General features: G+C 36.2%; 3 protein-coding genes across 3 annotated transcripts in view; 2 read left to right on the top strand and 1 right to left on the bottom strand.

Moving 5' to 3' along the window:
- The window catches only part of LOC106137652 (homeotic protein proboscipedia), a 41,686-nt gene extending 35,995 nt beyond the window's left edge, over positions 1-5,691 (top strand). Inside the window, exons 2-3 of the mRNA XM_013338514.1 lie at positions 3,665-3,807; positions 4,297-5,691. Of these exons, the coding sequence (XP_013193968.1) occupies positions 3,665-3,807; positions 4,297-5,691 (1,538 nt within the window). The remainder of the gene's footprint in view (positions 1-3,664; positions 3,808-4,296) is intronic.
- Positions 5,692-8,718: 3,027 nt separating this feature from the next.
- LOC106137642 (probable prefoldin subunit 5) lies at positions 8,719-10,246 on the bottom strand. Its single transcript, XM_013338502.2, has 3 exons — positions 10,010-10,246; positions 9,679-9,888; positions 8,719-9,100 (listed from the first exon to the last, which is right to left on the bottom strand). The coding sequence occupies exons 1-3, from the start codon at positions 10,109-10,111 to the stop codon at positions 8,927-8,929; spliced, it is 486 nt and encodes a 161-aa protein (XP_013193956.1). The 5' UTR covers positions 10,112-10,246; the 3' UTR covers positions 8,719-8,926.
- A 561-nt stretch (positions 10,247-10,807) lies between these two features.
- On the top strand, positions 10,808-12,622 carry LOC106137655 (glutaredoxin 3). The gene is made up of 4 exons (XM_013338517.2): positions 10,808-11,072; positions 11,673-11,841; positions 11,922-12,193; positions 12,396-12,622. The coding sequence occupies exons 1-4, from the start codon at positions 11,026-11,028 to the stop codon at positions 12,571-12,573; spliced, it is 666 nt and encodes a 221-aa protein (XP_013193971.1). The 5' UTR covers positions 10,808-11,025; the 3' UTR covers positions 12,574-12,622.
- Positions 12,623-13,123: the final 501 nt, after the last annotated feature.

The raw sequence follows: 13,123 nt of genomic DNA, 5'->3' as shown, positions 1-13,123 counted from the left end.
CCTACTTTAACTGATCGCTGTTGACCTATCAAGAGGCTTGCTTTAATTTATTTTACTAATTAATTAGTAATTTTTTGAAAACATATTCATGAAATTGCCTTGAGATCAGCATGACATTTACGAAAACTTATGTGAGATTTAAGGGCTCGCGCAGGAAGGTCTGGTATCAGGCAGGCTTGGCAGGCCGTAACCAAAACTTGGTTTAATCATGTGACAGCAGGTAAAGTAGTAATTATATGCTGTCTTCAGGCCAACATCAATTCTATCTACAATTAGTTTTGATGAGAGCGAAATACTTTTATTACTTACCAAGATTTTCCTCAAACCTTAATCCACTTTTTACCTGCTAATTTTAAACCATGAACACAGCAATTTCGCTAACGTTCGGGTAAAATAATTCAATAAAGCGAAGGGAGCGATACCATCGAATTATGTGCGGACAAGTCGACTTTTGGCTTGAGCAATGTAAGTGACCCTTAATCCGCAGTAAATCTTTGGCCGAAGGTACCCTGTCCTCAAAGCGGGGTTAAACAAGCCGACATAACTCCACGATCATTTATTACCTCGTCGTGTTTACAATGTGGGGTATTCGTATTAGCATTTCATGGGGTTAAATACTCCGTTTTGGATTTTTGAGGTATGTTTATCAGTAATTTGGGAGCTATTGTTCTTTGGACATTGAATTGAGTTTTCCGCTTTAATGATATAATAAGTTAAACAAAGAATACTATTGACAAGTCTTTTTTCTCTGTGTAAATAGTGTTTTCTTTGCTTTTTTTCTTCGCCATAATGTCAGCAATGTAAGGGGTTTCTTGAGTATTTGCTATTCATAGGATTAAATAGGGTTTTAAAGTTTTTAGGGACGTACAGAAAATCCATGAATAAGGCAAATTTACTACCGTTTGAATTATAATTACTTGCACAAAATTTTATTCACTCGGTACTCTCTTTAGTATCAATTGTAAATAATAACCAGTGATTTTCGATAAAATAAATAATTGACAAACACGCCAGAATTTTATTATAAGTAACTAGGTAGTAAGTAAACTAGGAAGTTCCCTTAAAATTTATGTAAGCACATAACGTCAGTCAACAAAAGTTAAACCTCAAACCAATTTATATTCCAATAAAACAGGAGACGTCCAGAAAACCAAGATGAACCGCAAAACTAAGGTACTTTGTTGGTGTTCATTGGATCGGAATGTATGCCGTGATAATGTGCGCATTATACGACAAAGCCACGAGGCCTGCATAATCGTGCCTATTTTGGCGCAAAAACTTACCAACTTGCAGCTTTCCGACATACATCCTCGGGGACAGGCAGGCATGTTCAAAAGTGATAACGGCCAGTTATATTTCGTAACAAATTGAATTTGCTATATGGTAATTATTATTACGATATTTACATTATATTTCGATTATTATTTAGTTTTTGTTTTTTTATGACTGGCTGACGTCAATTCTCTTTGGGAATACCTCATAGGTGGGTGGTGGGTAGGTTCTCTCGTTATACCTATTAAGTAGAAGTGTTTAATACCTAAGTACGACATCTACGCGAAGAGATGTGATTCTCAAAGTTCACATTTTTACAAATAGAATCATTATCTACGAAGTATATTTTTTTTGTATATTTTTTTTTGGAGCTTTGCATGCCTTTATGAGCAGTCAGAAACTATCCAAAAAGGCTCGACTGGCTGTGCACAGGGGCGTGTTGGTCCCGACATTAATGTATGGGAGTGAAAGTTGGGTATGGCAAAAGAAGCATGAAAGCAGAATAAATGCAGTGGAAATGAGAGCGTTAAGGAGTATGATGGGTGTGAAATTGAGTGACAGGATAAGGAACAGCGTGATAAGGGAATGTTGTGATGTGAAAGAAGATGTAGTTACAGGAATAGAAAAGGGTATGTTAAGATGGTTCGGTCATGTGGAGAGGATGAATGAAAGCAGGTTGACTAAGCAGATATACAAGGAGAGTGTGGAGGGAAAGGTCGGAGTGGGAAGACCTAGACGAACGTATCTTGATCAAATTAAGAACGTCCTGGTAAAGGGTCTGGTCAAAAGTACCCGAAACCGCCGAGCTTGTATGAAGAGAGTTATGAATGTGGACGAAGCGAAAGAAGTATGCAGAGATCGTGGCAAGTGGAAAGAGGTAGTCTCTGCCTACCCCTCCGGGAAAGAGGCGTGATTTTATGTATGTATGTATGTATGTATATTTTTTATATTTACGTTAACACTTTTGCCACTGATTGTACTCACAACTCATAATAATTCTAGTGGCTGACCAAGGGCTATCGAGTTTCAGGTCCAGTACACTGATAATTTAGTAGGTAACAGTCAAGTACTCGGCAGCGTATGCGCGCATGAAATTAATTACTGTTGTACCAAACTTTGTAAAATTAGGAAACTGTACAATTTTGATGCGGTATGTATTAACTTTGTACGGTATTTATTTACTTTGTAAAATTTGAGTGCGTTCTAATTCTAAGTTAAAAATAAAAATTGTACGTTTGCACCCCACTATTGACATCAAAATCGGATTAGTTGTTTTAGATATTGATAAAGATATGTAAAAAAAGTAATATCGTGAAGTCTACATTTGCGGTGAACCAACTAGTAGGTACCTAAATGAAAATGGGCGACTCTTCCGTCTCCCAATTAAATAGATAGAAACCGCTTTAAACTAAGCCTGGTGCAGGGTAGTGCAGTCAAGCACAAAGAAGGGCAGCGCTTGGTTTGATTGACAGCTGCCCTTGTCCAATGGCAAAACAGTAAACTGACGAGCCACGTCAATCATGCACCACCACTACCAACCCTACCACACTTATCCGACGAAATAATTAATTCAAAAACGAACTTTATTCCCTTCACTTTAAGGATTTAACAAAACGCAATTGACATTGCGAACACACAAGCGCCGAGGCACGCGAACGCGATCGCCCCATTATTCGCCGCCCTTTTGTAATTTGAATTTCGAATTCCAATTCGTATTTTGTGGTAAAATAAAAAGAACAGCGTTTCGACACAATGGCGTCAAGGGCGGTACTCTGACATGCGATCAAGTTATTACATTAAAGGAAAGCGTACCCGCGAACCGCCTCGCAACGTTGTTATTGAAAGGTTCCAGGAATAGCCTTCCATAAAATTAATTGTCGGTTACTATGGCTTTCATGACACCACTCCCTACCTACATAGAACACTGCATAAAATGTAACAGTTACTGAAATAACAATTTAATAAGTTAACTCTAATTAACTAATTAAAACCTTAAATATGGAAGTGAAAGGTTCAAGAAATAGGGGAAGACCGAAAAAGAGATGGATGGACGGTGTAAAAGATAGTATGAGGAGAAAGGGAGTGACCAGTGAGATGGCAATTGACAGAAGTAATTGGAAAAAACTAACATACTGTGCCGACCCCACGTAGAAAGTGGGAAAAGGTAACGACGAAGAAAAGAAGATTTGTCTTTGTTTTTTTTTTTAAGTAAAAGGTTTTACTATGAATGTGCTTTTCAGTCGCCTTTTAGGACATCCTTGGAAAAAAGATGGAGTGGTCCTCTTCTAAAGTGTCGGGGACGTCTACGTAGTACGATTTTAATATAAAGGTAGTACCTACGATATTTTTAATTTCACAGTACGAATATTTAGAATTTATTTATTTGTTTCAGAAAATGGCCTCCCGCGAAGACTACGGACCGCGTACACGAATACCCAGTTACTGGAGCTGGAGAAGGAGTTCCACTTCAACAAGTATTTATGCAGGCCGAGAAGAATCGAGATCGCTGCGTCACTAGACCTCACTGAAAGACAAGTAAGTCACCCACAACATAAATATACACATAATAACTTTTTATCCCTTACGCGGTAGACAGAACCAACACCAGGGTAGACAATTTCCAAATGACTGGAAGGCCACGTGCAGCCGTATGGCATAATGATGCAATTGAGATTCAAACAGTGACAGGTTGTTAGCTCATCGCCTAAAGGAAGAATCTCAATTTTTTATATAAGCTTTCAGTATATACTACATACAAATATATAAATACTTCTATAACCCTTGTGGGAAAGACAGAGACAGAACAGCCTAGAGAAGTCTGAAAGGCCACGTCCAGCGGTTCGGCTTAAGATGAATTGAGATTAAAATAGTGGCAGGTTGCTAGCCTATCGCCTACAAGAATAATCCCAAGTTTATAAGCCTATCAGGGACAGGCTTTTTTATTAAAAAGATTACATAAGTATTATATAATAAATTACCTCTTATCACAAACGAAGATTAATAAATTTGTGTATTTGATTTTAGGTGAAGGTGTGGTTTCAAAACAGACGAATGAAACACAAGAGACAAACGCTGAGCAAAAGCGAGGACGGTGATGATAAGGACTCCACTACGTCCGAAGGTGGCAAGAGTTCAAAGACTGGCCTCGACAAATTCCTAGATGACGATGGACCACTATCGGGCAAGAAAAGCTGCCAGGGCTGCGAACTTCCTCCGGGCGCACTATGCTCACCAGCAGAAGACTTGCCAGAACTCGCATCTCGCACACGAAATAATAACACGCCCAGTGCAACAAATAACAACAGCTTCGCGAGCGATGGCGCTTCCAGCGTAGCCTCATCTTCCTCCCTTGATAAGTTAGCCGAAGACGACTCCAGGGACGCTCATCCGCCCATCAATACAGTGCCTGCAGCCCCTAGGGCCTTAGCAAAACGAATCAAGCAAGAATCACGCAAACGCTCGCCTTCTTTAGACGCCAAAGTCTCACCATCTTCTTCTAAAGATGGCCTAGGAATGACAGGTCTGCCTGATGGCGCGAAATATTCTTCAGTTAATTTGACTCCGTCGTCCACACCGGGTACGCCATCGGGCATGCATCAGAGCCCTCTTGGTCACTACCCTCGACCTTCACCTCCAAATGCAACTCCAGGTCCACCTCATCCTCAAGCCGTGCCCAATGCTATGCCTCCCTATGTTATTAGAGGAAATGCACCACCGGGACAATTTGTACCCCATCCTGATTTCCGCATGGATTCAAAGCAATTCGTTGGTAAACTATCACAATACCCACAAAGTAACCGTAGCTACGAAAGTTATGGTGCTGCGATTCAAACCCCCGACCAACACGTTTACGGCCGGAATCAGCACACCAGACAGCCTGACGGATCTCCAGCTAGGCCTTCAAATGGAATAGGATCAAGGCAAGCTTACCCACATGAAATGTACCAAAATTATGGCTATCCAGCATATGGAAAGGATCAAGTGGGCTACGGACATCCCGGATACGATCAACCACAAAATTACGGGGAGCACATGGCGTATCCGAACACTCATTATGGCTATCATTACCACGATGGTCAGCACGAACATCCGCACAACTACTATGGCACGGAAAGTCAAAAAAATACGCATGGGAATGAATATGCGAAGAACACCTATTATGACGCGAACTCATATAGTGCCCAGCCGGCAACAACAGCGTCTGGATACGCTGCAGGGGCTGGGAATGCCCCGAGTAATGCATCAACCGAGGCTTATGGTAACGCTGCTGGTGAATGCGGAGACGGGTATGGCTCTTTCCAGCAGTTCTATGAAGCGACTCACGCCGCCCCCGCCGGCGACAATTCTAACTCCTCCTCAGACTTCCACTTCCTTAGCAATCTCGCTAACGACTTCGCCCCCGAGTATTACACCATTTGAGATAAGGATTTCGCCGAGCAGGCGAGCGATCTCTTCGTGTAATACTGATTACCGCAGCGATTGCTCTATTAATGAAAGGATAAAAGTTGTTGGATGATATGGGTATCTTCAATATGGAGAGTGTTTCACAAACATTTCGTTGCATGAAAATCAAAATTTGATACATATTTAAACAAGGCTACAAGGTTGAAATTTTTGTTTCGATAACAAAAAAGGCTCCAATTCTAAATCGATGATTCGGACACAAATTATTCGGACAACGTGCAATAATATGTGACAGAATTGACGTTTTTTAATTTTAAAATTTGTACACTAAGTACTCGGATATCATCTAATTATACAGTTAGTACAGCTATCGGACAGGATTTCTTCGAATTCTTTCCGTTACTACTTTGATAACCTTTATTGTACGAACACTACATGGAAACTATAAGGGCTTCTTGTTTACAACGGAACCCTAAAAACGGCAATTTGGTCTCTGCGTCCGAATATATTCGTGTCCAAATCGTCAGTAACTCATCTAAGGGAACGGCTCAAATTATCTTTTTATTAATTTTATAGAACTTAACATTTACTTATGTTTGGTTCGTTCAAAAAGAAAACATGAAATATAAAATTCTAAAGGTTTTTTAACGGCTAGGTAATTTGAAACAGATCGAATCGACGTTAAATTGAATCGCCAAAGGCGACAGTGCAACTACAGTATATCGACCTATCGATAGAAAATATATGTAATTTAATGTAAATAGTAGTTTAGCATTAGTTTTAATTATGAATATTTTTACTGATATTGTACACTATTTAAATTAGGTGCTGATATCCATACTAATATTATACATGCGTGAGTCTGTCTGTAAAACTTCCACAGGTAAACCGCTGGATCGATTTTATTAAAATCGGGAATGGCGGCGGTACTTTAATACCAGAGTTCAAACAGGGCTTAACTTTTCGCAGACAAAGTCGCGGGTACAGCCAGTCACTATTAAAAGAAAAACATAAGATTAATAAATAAATGGCCATTTAATCATCATCCGTTTAAAATTTAACTCGAACAAAGAATTATCTACCAAACAAAAATTAATCACAGCTGCAAATGCGATAAACGATTGCTAAAAATTGTATCATTACAGCTTATAAATACAATTATATGTATATTATTTGTTAAGCTGATATCAATGTAAATTATATTCTATTACTTAATATTTAAAGTTTATCTTGTATCCAAACACCTTTTCACGTGTTCAATGTAAGAATTATTCGAGTAAAATTTTAATTTGTTTAATTACACTTATAGAAATTGTTTACAAACTTAAGGAATAGTCGTTGCCTTATTTAGTTAATATTGTTTTGTGACTATAAGACATATTGTAGATAACTAATTATTAATATAGTTTAAATACCTAAGCCATGACATTGTAGATATCAGCGCGATCATTTTGGCCTATTAAAAAATAAATCATTTTGGTGTCACAAGTTCAAGGTCCTTTTATTTGCCTCTTGTAAATGCTTCAGATAGGTTTCCTAAGAAGTAGGGTCCATCTTTATCCTTTTGAGGTTAATCCCACTCGTTTTACCCCTTTATAAAGGAACCTGGTTATTTATTGGCTACTCTCAGTTTGCATTTAGTTGCAGAAGTAAGTTTTCTTTTACATACGTTTCTAATTAATACACTGACTTGAAAAAAATAGGTAATGGTATAATCCTTACCGATTTTGTATTTATTGTAAAAACATTAACATCTATTTTCGAATAGATGGACGTATTTATTTGTTTTAGACACTTTTTTCCTGAAATTATGGGTCAGTTGTATATAGTATGTGTTTGGCCATATGCAATATGGAGCATAGTAAGAAAGCATGTACCTATTTAAAATGAAATTCAAAAGAGCTCTCATTAATTTATTAATAAACAAACTAGCGCAAAGTTAACAACTAAAAAGGTTTTTATTCTGAATAGAATTCATAATTTACCACATTTAACAGGTAAATAAGTATTACAAATATTAATTAAATTTTCTAGCTATAGGAATATGCATGAAAAAGCAGATAAAATTATTGATAAAATTCTCGACTTATAGGGTGGCAACATATTGTGACACTCACGAACTTTGGCGAAGACTTCAATCTTATGAAAGTTCATAAATAGTTTTAATTACTTACAAAGGCAAAAGTCAGAAAAATTTGAATAATATAAGATTACAGAAGTGATAAGTACTGGTCGTCGTAACTGATGGTAATCACCACTATCAGTCACTATAACGTTTTCATCTTATTTGACAGCTTTACAACAGAGTGCTTTTCAAAACAACAACACTTCATTCTTATAGTTTCAAGTACAATATGGAATTTCTATAGTCTTATATTATTCCGATTATTATCTTTAAAAAACCCAGTGCCCAAATCATAAATTTTTAGTCACAGAGCTTACTTGCACAGACTGCCGCGATTTTGGTTTAAATTATATTCTGTCTACCTGTATGCAAATTGTGTCACTGATTACCCACATGGGACTATAACATTTTTATTCTGTGGGAGGATTGAGCAGATTTTTTTATTATTCTATATTTAAAATGTACCCTGTGTAAAATTATTCACAGACATTAAAAAATTTACAGTACATTTTGTAGTCTGTGTTCCAAAATAAATTATACAATAAGGAAAATTTGCAGGCATCTTATACTTATTAAATTTAAATTTTTAATCACTACCAAAAGAACTGAATATAAAAAAATACACAATCCTAGCTTTACAGCCTTTTGTTTATTGTAACCTGTTACCAGACTCTGATCAAATACAGCATGCATGTTACTAACAGTAGAACATAAAATTCTATACAAATTATGGAAGTTTCTCATAATCTCAAGAAGGCCTCACAAGCATCTGGAATAGATTAATCTCAAATCTCTTTAAGCCTTTGGACTGATCATATCATAATGAGATCATAGGTAATACATACAACAGTATGTTATTATAAAAACAGTATGTCATTTTTCTTTATTTTTTATTCTAGGAAAATCTGAACAGGGAACTTGTTGAATTTTTTTATTAACTGAGGTTAAATCAGCAACAGACTCCTGTCTGATCACTGTGAACATATTAAACAGGTTGTTCTAAACTTGAATGTGTCTTTATATACTATCCAGTTCTTTACAAGTGATTGCAATACTGCATTCATAACATATTATATGGATTAAAATCTTGTAATGAAGCAAAATACAAATATGTCAGACTTTGTGTTATGATGTTGATGGCTTCTGTGCCTGCGCCTGCGCTTCTAATTTCATCTCCATGACCATGCAGATTGCATCACGTACTTTAGACTTCTCTATACCCATAGCCTGAATTTTCTGCATCTGTTCTGTGACAAACTGTACTTTTCGTTTGAAATAATCTTTACCACCTTCAATATCCTGAAAATACAGTACAAAATTGATGAGATTATCAAAGTTGAATTGTTCTAGACTACTTTAATATAGTACAATAAAAAAAAAGTAAAATACTGCAATCTTCTTCTTCCTTTGGGGTAAATTCCAATCACATCTTAACCCCTTTAGCGGGAAGCCCAGGGTGTGCCTTTTGACCATGATCCCGGCCCAGCTTGGGCAAATTAGGATTTTACATGAAGTGACTCCAATCTGACCTCCGCAACATACACAACTACTACTACAAAACATACATACACATGGTCACGTCTATTTCCCTTGTGGGGAAGACAGAGCCAACAGTCTTGAAAAGACTGAATGGCCACATTCAGCTATTTGGCTTAATGATAGAATTGAGATTCAAATAGTGACAGGTTGTTAGCCCATTGCCTAAAAAAGAATCCCAAGTTTGTAAGCCTATCCCTTAGTCGCCTATTACAACATCCATGGGAAAGAGATAGAGTGGTCCTATTCTTTTTTGTATTGCCGGGTGCCGGGAACTTCACGGCACCAACATACTGTAGTTATATGTATGGTAGTTATAAAATCAAATGATGGAAACTTACTTTTTGTGCATAATATCCAGTTCCAATATCTATGAGGACATTGTCAGTATCAGCTATGGTTCCAGGAACATACATGGATCCCGTCAATGGAACTAAAATTGTTTTTCCCTTTGTCTCAGCAGTAATTTTTTCCACGCTCTCACCAGATTCAATGAATTTACCTTGAGCCATTTTCAACGTTTGAAGTGAATCATGAAAAACGCTCATTTCCTGCAAGTTGAGAAAAATATGTTGAGTAGACGTTACACGTTTCATGGTTTGGGAAATGAATAAAAGAATGGTATTTTTTCTCAAATATATGGTTGTATCTTCATACGATTCAATCACTTACTTCATCTAGTCGCTGCTTCAGCTGAGCCAACTGGTTAAGGTTGAGCTTGGACAAGTCGAGCTGATGCATGCCCGGTGCTGGTGCTGTAGACACAGATGCCATTTTATATAAATATTATTTATTATTCTCCAGTTAATCACTGATAAACAATTTTATAATAAATTTATCAGGTCAAGACAAATATAACCTCAACTCAAATCAAATCCCAAAAACTAAAAAAAAAGTCTCTCTGGTATTAGGGTTGTGCCTACTAATATTATGAAGCTGAAGAGTTTGTTTGTTTGTTTGAACGCGCTAATCTCAAGAACTACTGGTTCGAATTGAAATATTCTTTTTGCGTTTAATAGACCATTTATTGAGGAAGGCTTTGGGCTATATAACATCATGCTGCAACTATCTATAAGGAGAAAAAAAAATGGAAAATGTGAATGTGAAAAAAAAACGGGGAAATTTATTCATCCTTGAGGGCTTCAATGATTCTCAAAATAAGTATTCTAAGCGGACGAATATACTATATATATACTAATAACAGTAAATTTTACCAATTGACTAGTTGACTTAAATTTTTACATCACTTTTCAATTACGTGAGTTTGACGATACGACAGCGATCATAAAACTAACTAAAAATTAAGAGCTGGCTATATAGGTATAGTGTTAATATTTTCATGGTTGACTTATAAAATTTTTGTACATGTAATATAGTGTAATCGACTAACTACATTATATTTCAATTTCATGTTTTAATCGAATAAAAGATTTGGTTTTATTGTCATGAATAAACTGATTGCAATGACACTGACATTGACAATTTCATAAAAAGAAGAAATTGAGTCCTCCGAAATCTCCGATCACAAATAGTTTAGTTCAAAGATTACCTATACAATAATTAATGGGTTGATAAAACAAAAGTACATAGGATTCAGACAGTTTTGAAATCGTGTGAGCTAGAATTGTATTTCTTTTAGAACAACAAGTGTTACAATTCATCGCCGTTATATCTAACCTAATTTCACAATGGTTACTCTTTTAGAATCAAGTGATCGTTTTTTAAATTACATAAAGTGAGTACATATCTACCTATAGAAAACATGTATCATTGTACGAAATTATTTCCAATATAATAGTAAAAAGATGGGGTTACTAATTTATCAAATGAATACATAACAGTAATATATTTTTCGTTAACCTATTGCTACTATACACTGGTGTCTCTCTCTCTCATCTTTGCGTGATAAGTTTCCAGTTCCGACAGTATGCTTCGGGGCCCGAGGTCCTGCTTACATCCTATTCATATTGCTGTAAATTACAAACATACACAATCACGTCTATATCCTTTGTGGAGCAGACAGAGCCAAGAGTCTTGAAAAGTCTGATAGGCCATGTTCGCTATTTGGCTTAATGTTAAAATTGTGATTCAAATAGACACAGGTTGCTAGCCCATCGCCTAAAAGAAGTATCCCAAGTTTATAAGTAGTCGCCTTTTACGACATCCATGGGAAAGAGATGGAGTGGTCCTATTCTTTTTCAATTTGTGTAACCTATTGTTTATAAAAAGTTCATCTGGTTGGATACTTACATTATGTATTTTTATTTTTTCTTTGTACCAATTCTATATTTTATTTATATAATTAGTAATTACAATGCTTTTGTAATTTCAACAGGTCACCATCTTTGACAATAGTTCATTTCTCTGCTGATTGGGCAGAGCAATGTGGCCAAGTAACAGAGGTTTTGAAAGAACTACAGAACCTTCCAGAAATAAAATCTAGTGGTAGTCAGTTTGCTGTGTGTGATGCAGAAAAGTTATCTGAAATTTCATTGCAATACAAGGTAATTATTCTGAAACATAAAAGTCTTTGAAGCATTGTATCCTATTAGATTCTTCATTATAATTTTGTTTTATTTTTCAGGTAGATTCTGTTCCCACGGTAATTTTATTTAAGAATAATGTACAGGTAGACAGGGTTGATGGGGCTGATGCAGCTCAAATCACTGCTAAAGTTAAGAATCACAGTCTTGGAAAAGGAGTTGTGATGGGAGCCACACAACCTACCTTAAAACTAGAAGATAGATTGAAAGCCCTTATCAATAAACACAAGGTGATGGTGTTTATGAAGGGCAATAGAGATGCCCCTAGATGCGGATTCAGTAGGACCCTTATACAAATTTTGAATGGAATTGGGTAAGATTGCCTTTTAAAATCTTAGGGTGGAATAATGAGAAACAACTATAAAAAACCAGATTATGTCCAACATTTTTCTTGAAGTATATAATATTATGAAAACAATGCTATGATTAATTTACTAGGTGCTTACGTACTATGTATATGTATATGTACTACTAGGTACTTTTAATAAACATTTTTAATATGTCCTTTTTTTTAGAGTATCCTATGATACATTTGATATATTAACTGATGAAGAAGTTCGTCAAGGCCTGAAGGAATACTCAGACTGGCCTACATACCCTCAACTCTATGTCAAAGGAGAGTTGATTGGTGGATTAGATATAATCAAGGAACTGCAAGCCAATGGTGAATTAGAGGCAACCCTTGCTGGTTAACTATGTAGTGGGTTTTTTTTATTTATTTCAATAAAAGTTTTGGGGCATATATGTGTAGTTTTATTGATTAATTAAACTTCCACCTTGTTTGATTAAAATCGTCTTTGCTGCCTTGTTATAATATTTTAAAACTATTTTAATCCGTAACCTACAGAACAGGTACCTAACCTGACTTGCCTGCACCAAGATCGTGTGCAACGACAAACCCTGGACCTCCGTTCTATAATACGGAGGAGTATGAGTATGAGTGAGGACACAACTAGGACTAACGGCAGGAGGATGATGCTAATTGAATTGTAATCTTTATATCGATGGTACCTTCTGGAAATAAAATAAAACCGATTTCTAAGTCAACAAACAAGCATATTGATAGCGAAATATTATACAATCTAGCGATTCCAGCTTTGCACATCAAATTTTCCTTGGTACAAAAAAACGTGTTAGTTTTTATTCGAAGTTCTGTGTATGACACGAAACTTTATTTTATTTTTGAATTCATGAATGCATCAATATTTCATTGATTGAATGCACTCATAGATTTATTCTATCT

This window comes from Amyelois transitella, chromosome 10 (assembly GCF_032362555.1).
Source record: "Amyelois transitella isolate CPQ chromosome 10, ilAmyTran1.1, whole genome shotgun sequence".
NCBI classification, from domain to species: domain Eukaryota; kingdom Metazoa; phylum Arthropoda; class Insecta; order Lepidoptera; family Pyralidae; genus Amyelois; species Amyelois transitella.
Note: the sequence above shows the minus strand (reverse complement) of the source record. Positions and strands in the feature narration are given on the sequence as shown.